Source organism: Dendroctonus ponderosae, unplaced genomic scaffold, assembly GCF_020466585.1.
Source record: "Dendroctonus ponderosae isolate FM_Combo_2020 unplaced genomic scaffold, Dpon_F_20191213v2 Dpon_F_20191213_10, whole genome shotgun sequence".
NCBI lineage: Eukaryota > Metazoa > Arthropoda > Insecta > Coleoptera > Curculionidae > Dendroctonus > Dendroctonus ponderosae.
Window position 1 is genome coordinate 4728956 of NW_026017111.1, and position 249 is coordinate 4729204.

A 249-nucleotide genomic window follows, 5' to 3' on the forward strand; every position below is an offset into this window, starting at 1 on the left:
CGTCCGACTGCCCCTAATGAGCGTCGCTGATTTGTTATCAGTGGTCCGGCCTGCCGGGCTGGTCAAACCGGATGCTCTTCTCGACGCCATAGCGGAACGCACTAAAGTCTCAGCCGTATCTGATTCTGGCTGGAATTGTCTGCGACACAGAGGAGTGTTGCGTAAGTTTTTCCCCCAATTTGATTCAACATTTAAAAATGAATGCTCCGTTTGATTTTCAGTGTACGACGAAAACATTGCCACTGCAAA

The 249-nt window shown here is 49.0% G+C and overlaps 1 protein-coding gene across 1 annotated transcript in view; it reads left to right on the forward strand.

The window, feature by feature from the left end:
* The window catches only part of LOC109545686 (BTB/POZ domain-containing protein 9), a gene marked incomplete at its 5' end in the record, with an annotated part of 3004 nt that overhangs the window by 1160 nt on the left and 1595 nt on the right, over window positions 1–249 (forward strand). Inside the window, 2 exon segments of the mRNA XM_048661969.1 lie at window positions 1–161; window positions 222–249. Coding sequence (XP_048517926.1) covers window positions 1–161; window positions 222–249 — 189 coding nt within the window.